Source organism: Papaver somniferum, chromosome 10, assembly GCF_003573695.1.
Source record: "Papaver somniferum cultivar HN1 chromosome 10, ASM357369v1, whole genome shotgun sequence".
Taxonomy (NCBI): domain Eukaryota; kingdom Viridiplantae; phylum Streptophyta; class Magnoliopsida; order Ranunculales; family Papaveraceae; genus Papaver; species Papaver somniferum.
In genome coordinates, this window is record NC_039367.1 from 94,207,923 (window position 1) to 94,215,042 (window position 7,120).

At 38.1% G+C, this 7,120-nt stretch overlaps 1 protein-coding gene across 1 annotated transcript; it reads right to left on the reverse strand.

Annotated features, from left to right (window-relative positions):
• Positions 1–5,570: 5,570 nt before the first annotated feature.
• On the reverse strand, positions 5,571–6,818 carry LOC113315973. The gene is made up of 2 exons (XM_026564211.1): positions 6,438–6,818; positions 5,571–6,368 (listed from the first exon to the last, which is right to left on the reverse strand). Exons 1-2 carry the CDS (start codon positions 6,816–6,818, stop codon positions 5,571–5,573), a joined length of 1,179 nt encoding a protein of 392 aa, XP_026419996.1.
• Between the last annotated feature and the right edge of the window lie 302 nt (positions 6,819–7,120).

Below are 7,120 nucleotides of genomic sequence, written 5' to 3' on the forward strand. Positions count from 1 at the left end.
AACCAGACAGTAGAGAAGGAAATTAAGATGGCAGTCACTATCAAGGTATTGACGTAAAATAAAAGTTTTAACAATGAAATATGTAATTCAGATTGTTCTAGCGCTCGGGTTAAATTATCGTTCATGGAAAGAGCGCCCTGAAAGACTCTTAAAGGTACAAAGATTAAAAAAATGAATCATCATATCTTCCCGAGTGCCAAGTGTGTATCCAATTTCAGAATAGTTTCTTAGCTCAACTTTCACGGCAAGACAAAGTCCTATCAGGTGGTATATCTAATCGACAACCAAGGCAAGAGCTATGGGAGAGGTAATCAATTACAGGGAACCAAATGTCTATGCTCTAAAGGGAGCTGTGATAGGATTTATGATCTTAAAAATTAACACAACAAGAGAAAATTTCCAGTATGCTGGGCTGGACATTATTCGTTCAATCTCGAAGATCATCAAGACCTGCACGAAACATTAGCTACTGTCAGGAAAATTTCCAAGGCATGCACCGATGTGTGTTATTGTCATTTAAGAAATTTCAACTAAAATTTGTTTGAGCCCATGAAGTGTCAACCAGAATAAAACTACAAGAAAATTTTGTACACACCTCAGAATAAGTCTCCAAGTTAATAAGAAGGCCATTCATGGAGGATTTAACAATCTTCATGAATGGCAGTTTCAGTAAGCGGAGGACTTTTCTGGCTGCACGCCTAATCAAGGTACTTGTATCCACCAGGGTACCAAGAAACTGTGAAATAGGCGAAGTCTAAGATATGAGATAATTGATAGGTCTAACTTATTGAAAATCAAAAACTTCTCTTGTTACATGTGTGGATCCAACGATGTGATCCAGAAATGCAAATACATGTATTATGTTTAATCCACTCCTTGGTTTAATGTATTATACAGATATAAGGACAGGAGGAATATCATATGCATGTGTGCCTCTTGCACCTTCAGACGATCACAGGTCGCCATATGATACATTGTCTCCAATGCTTGCAACCGAACAACCATAGAATGGTCATTCAACATGTCCATTAACAAACTGAAGGCAACATTAGCAAATTGGACAGCGAAAGCTATAAGCTTCCCCAAGGAATTAACGGCTGACCTCCTCACCTTCAACCATAGCAATAAGAACAGCGCAGTGTGTGAGAAAGCTGAGTTCAAGCCAGAGAACAAAGCATATTGTGTTATCATGGGTTTACGCTCAAATTAAGAAAACTGCAAATACTAATAGAATTACCTCAGAGATTTGGTCCTCGAACCCATGAACAAAAGCACCAGCGGCATTTGAAGCTGGTAGGTCCAAAATTTTCACATTACTCTTCCCAGGAAATTTTCTTTCTTTTAGGTTACCTATGACTTTCTTTGACAAGGTCTGCAGTAGTATATCTTCAGACACCATCTTTATTTTCCAAATCCAGGTCTCGTCGTAATTTCAATTCCTGACACATCTACAGCAAGAAGAAGCTTAAGTCCTTGAAAATTGGTCCAATACAGTCTCCACTAGTTACTGAATGACGCGAATTTCAATCAAAATGAAAAGAAAAAAACAAACACTTATGTGTCTACAAGATGAGGGGTTTTAAGCAAGTCAAGCAATGTACTGTGGTTTGCTAGTAACGTTTTATTCAGCTTTCTCTTCTCCAAAATCTGTTGTGCAGAGTCAATGTACTCGGTGCAATAGGATATAAGCATTTTGAACAGGAAAGCAAAATCTCCGATCAACGGATTCTAATTATTAATAGAACATAAACCATATTAAGCAGAGGTATTGTGTAAATAATTACTCAATATGCTCAGAAAATAGATTTAAAGAAAGAACACCAGTTGTTGCCTCTCATCACCAGTTAAGTTTCAACAGGAAAGCAAACCATGCTAAATAAATTAGACAAACTACACCCAATCAATTGAAAATCTCAAATCAATTGAAAACACCCAATCAATTGAAAACCCCCAAATCAGCTAGATCTCAGTTATAATTTCAGTATTTGAGATGGTTATTTATAAATTATGAGAAAAAGCAATCAATCTCGTTTCTAACCTTTTGTTTTCTGAAGTTATCCCTATTTCAAACACTCTCATTAAAAATCTAACCTCCATCTGCAGCACAGATCGAGTTCATCAAAAATCAGCTTAACCAAATCTGAGAGAAAATTCTTAGAGTAATTTTTTCAAACAGCACATAAGCATATGTAAGTAGCATTTGAAATGTAAGAAACTTAACTTGAGGTCAAACGCAACTGTCAGTAGAGAAGGCAAATTCTCTGATAACTTCCCCATCAAACTTTCTCGTGTTTCGTTTCTTCCCCCATCAAGTGGAAATCCTACATCTTTTTCTCAACATATCATCAACTGTAATTTTCTTAAGTTTCTCCTGCAGGAAGAGAGATTTGAAGTCGTTCGCATAAGTGAAGTAAAAGTTTCGTACAGAGAGAGCGATCTAGATTATACCAAAAAAATAAAGGGTGTTCAGAGACTTCAGGTTTCAATTTTGGGTATTGGTATCAATATTTGTTTGTTCCCCAAATTGTTTGGGCCGGACACAAATTTAAGGCGCGAAAATAGAATTCGCCCGTGAAAGTTGCCGCCATATTCCAATCACCCGAACTTTTGGGCGCCAAAGGAAATTGTAGTGCCAAGATTATATTGAACGGTCGAGATGGCAATCCGTGTGAGAATGAACGTACAGAGATGGCGATCCATGTGATACATAGGCTATGATTTCTATTGGCCGAATAAGGATTCTGATTAATATCTTGTGTGTGAATTCTCAAATGATCATCTTGAGTGATCTAAAATTCCAATTCTTGGCCAATTTTACAAAGTTACCGAAGACTTGTAATTTTTGACGTGACCATAAGTAACAAATTTATGTAAATTTGACGTGATTCTTAAATACTTTATTGGAAATAATGAACAATGGTCACGCACTAATACACTCAAAGAACCTAGTTTTCTTTTTTTAACATATGTTTAACTAGATTGAACATGATTAAATAGCTTACACGCTTGTCCTGCCTAATTATATGATTAGCATAAAGGAAAATTATCTCGATAAATAATGCTCACCACTATTAAAATTCCATATCATCGCGGTTGTTATTATCATCAAATTCATACTCATCCTCATCATCAGAGGTGTAAACGGCATCCGTGTCATTTTCCTCTTCATCTTCTTGGCTTCGACAAGCTACTGCTGCTGCAGCACGACTGATAGTTTCTGGGGGAACGTCGTTCCTATCCCAAACAAAACTGTCACTGCGATCCTGATGTGGCTCTCCTCTAAGATCTTTTATCGAATAGCTTGAATGCCATTCTTGATATGCCTCACTAGAAGTCGAGCTTTCTGTTTCAGTCTCCCCATCCGAATCTATTTCTGGAATATTGAAAGACCAACGAGGTTGCGTTTTTATAACCACTTCATTTTGTTTATTATATACATCATTCATATAGAAAACCTGTTGTGCTTGAGATGCTAAAATAAACGGTTCATTCACATAATATCTTTTATTCATATGGACACTAGTAAATCCAAACTCATCTGTTCCTGCAATCGGTCTCCAATCGCATTTGAAAAGAAGAACTCGGAGTTGACCCACATACCGTGCCTCGATAATATTATTCACAACTCCATAAAAATCATTTTCATCTTCAGCTACACCTTCTTCTTCCCGAGGGACACACAGTCCACTATTCTGTGACTTTCGTCGACTCTCCCACTCTCTTGTATGAAATCTAAACCCATTGATAATGTAGCCATTGTAACTCAAACATTCTTTAGCAGGACCTTGACTCAACGAATATAGTTCATCACTCACCTGACCTTTTTTATGCAATTGGTATATCTATTCATACATGCATAGAGATGTTTATCAATGACGAAAAAAACGAAGTGAAAGTCATTAAAATCGCAAAAGAAATTGTGTTACAATGATATATAGGTACTTACTTTAGTTGCAAACCAATCAGGAAACTCTTTGATGTGTCTTCTATTAACCTCGGCGTCTCTTAAGCCACGGCTTTGCAGCTCACTTTTGTGTTCCCTGCAGGTGCAGCGCTTAACATAGTTAACCACAACAGTGCTAAAATATTACTAGATCTTGAACAAGTTAATGTCTATAAAAACACAAATAAATAGCACGCGCACTCCTCATATGGCTGCACTTCTTTGGTATTCAGCAAAGCATAAAGTTGGATTTGTTTCATCTCTGACTCCATAAGCTGTCCCCAAGTTTCAGCTCCAACGGGCCTACCAGATTGTTTGAAAACTATTAATCGATCATCAGGTTGTGGCGCCTCATCATCCTCATTCCTTTCAAGTTTATTAAATTTTGTAACAACACTATTCAAGTAACGCGTACAAAAAGTGATACATTCATCTATAAGGTATGCTTCAGCCATCGATCCTTCGGGGCAAGCTTTATTCCGCACATAAGACTTCAACTTACGCAGATACCTAAAGTAATTACAGTAAGACTTCAAAGGATGCAAAAATAGTGATTGTATAAAAAAAATTACAAAAAGAAATATTCACCCAAGTCGTCAATGTAATTAGACAAATGTTGCACATAAAATAAATGAATACCCTTACCTCTCGATCGGATACATCCACCAATACTGAACTGGACCTGCATCATTTGCTTGTTGTGTTAGATGAATGGGCAAATGCATCATCACAACAAAAAAAGATCGGGAGAATATTCTTTCCAACTTGCACAAAGTAATTGCGATACTATCTTGTAGTTTATCCAGATCCTCTATCTTGAGAACTCGTGTACACAACACTTTAAAAAACATACATAACTCACTCAGTGCTTCCAATATATCCCCATCCAAGTGTCCACGTAAGGCAATAGGCAATAAATATTCCATTAATACATGATAGACATGACTTTTCAGACCCATAATCTTTCGATCCTTAACGTTCACACACCGAGAAATATTTGATGAGTATCCATCGGGAACCTTAATATCCTTCAAAGTTCTACAAAAAGATTCCTTCTCTTTGGGCGACATGACAAAAGAAGCTGTTGGCACCACTATTTTATCTCCCTCTTGTCTCAAATGTAACTCCGGCCGTAATCCCCAGTCCATCAGATCCAACCGGGCCTTAAGATTGTCTTTCGTTTTCCCTTCTACATTCATCACTGTGCCCAATACAGTTTCACAAATTTTCTTCTCAGCGTGCATCACATCGACATTATGAAAACATATAATTGAGCTTAAGTACGGCAACTCATGAAATATGCTCTTTTCTTTCCAGTTGTGTTCAAAAGTAACCGGTGTTATTTCTGTCAGACCAGTCTGTTTGGCATTCTTACCAAACTGAACTTGTCGAAAATGAGCCAGCTGTTGAGCAATTTCATCCCCATTCATCAGATGTGGTGGTTCTCGAAGTTCTTTCTCTCCATCAAAGGCTGACTTCTGGTGGCACCAATGATGACCAGCAGGAAAGTATCGGCGATGATGCATGTAACAATACTTGCCCCCATTGCTCAGTCGTTCTGAACATCGGTCAGGCCCACAGCACGGACAAGCAAATTCCCCTTTGGTGCTCCACCCGGAAAGCATAGCTAGTGCAGGAAATCACTGATGGTGCCAAGTAATGCTGCACGACGTTTAAAATTCTCTTTCTTTGAAATATCGTAAGTTTCAACACCTTCATCCCACAATTCCTTCAATTCCTCTATGAGTGGTTGCAAATACACATCGATGTCGTTTCCTGGGGATTTGGGTCCAGGAATTATCATAGACAAGATAAAATTTTCCTCTTTCATACACAACCACGGTGGTAAGTTATAATTGATGAGAACAACTGGCCATGTATTATGTGGATGCAACATATTCCCAAACGGATTCATCCCATCAGTTGCTAATGCAAGTCTTACATTGCGAGGATCAGCTGCAAACGCTAGGTGCTTCTTATCAAAGGTCTTCCATGTCTCTGCATCAACTGGATGCCTCAAAACTCCATCTTTGGGACGTCTTTTGGCATGATATCGCATATAAGAAGCGGTCTTTGAAGACATAAATAACCTCTGAAGTCTTGGATTCAAAGGGAAGTACCGCAATTGCTTTACTGGAATGTTTTTACCTCTTGGTGTTCTTCTGATTGATTCGTTATCCACATTCAATTCAGTAGTTTTCCATCTTGAAGCATGACATACCGGGCAAGAAGTTTTATCTGCATTCTCTTTCCAGAACAAAACACAATCATTCTCGCAAGCATCGATCAAAATGTATCCAAGACCCAAGCCCTTGATTGTTTTTCTAGCTTCATAAAAATTCTTTGGTAGTTTGGCATCCGGAAAGGCTTTGGTCAAGAGACTCAACAACGCATCAAACCCCTTGATGTTCAATCCACCGAGGGACTTGACATGAAGCAAGTGCACAATGAAGGATAATCTTGAAAACTTTTCACAGCCAGGATATAGTCACACCTGTGCATCGTTCAGCAACTTGTAAAAATTGGAGGCGTTATAGTTCATTTCTTGCAGCAAATCAGACATTTCTTCATCGTCTTCCTGCACCACATTTCCAGTATTGGTTGTTTCCCTCACCTGGTCATCCCCTTCTCCATGGTATACCCAATCGACATATCCCGGCATAAATCCATTCCACAGAATATGTCCGTGCACTACAGACACAAGCTCTCTCTTATTGTTATTGCAATCCTTACAAGGACAAAATATTTTCTGGTCGGGTTCTAAATCCCAGCTCGCATAGTCTATGAAATTTCGAACTCCTGCTTTGAATGCGTCGTGGTCTCTTGGAAGTCCTATCCAGCTCTTGTCAATAATAGTGAAGTCTTGGAAATCCATCATATGAACATAAAGAGTAAACAGAAGACAATCTATGAGAGTCCGTAAAAGGAGGTGCAGAACAACTATGGATTAGAGAAACAAAATTTCTGCGAAACAAGAAGAGATCTTAGATTAAAGTCAAACCAACAAACATATAATATGAATCTATAGTATACAAATTAAAAAATTTAGCAACCTATGCAAGTCAAATTAGTGAGAAAAATAGGCATAAGTTAAGGATTGGAGCGCAATTACCAGAAATTCGTCACATCAAAGCCCTTTCCAGCTCCGTTGGAAACCTGGTAGTAGACAAACAAAAA

What these genes read in the sequence shown, in the direction of transcription:
- LOC113315973 (XM_026564211.1), bottom strand. Translation starts at nt 6,818, where the DNA reads ATGGATTTCCAAGACTTCACTATTATTGACAAGAGCTGGATAGGACTT. An exon ending in AGTTGCTGAACGATGCACAG is followed by an intron (nt 6,369 to 6,437) that starts GTGTGACTATAT and finishes CTTCATGTCAAG; the next exon opens with TCCCTCGGTGGATTGAACAT.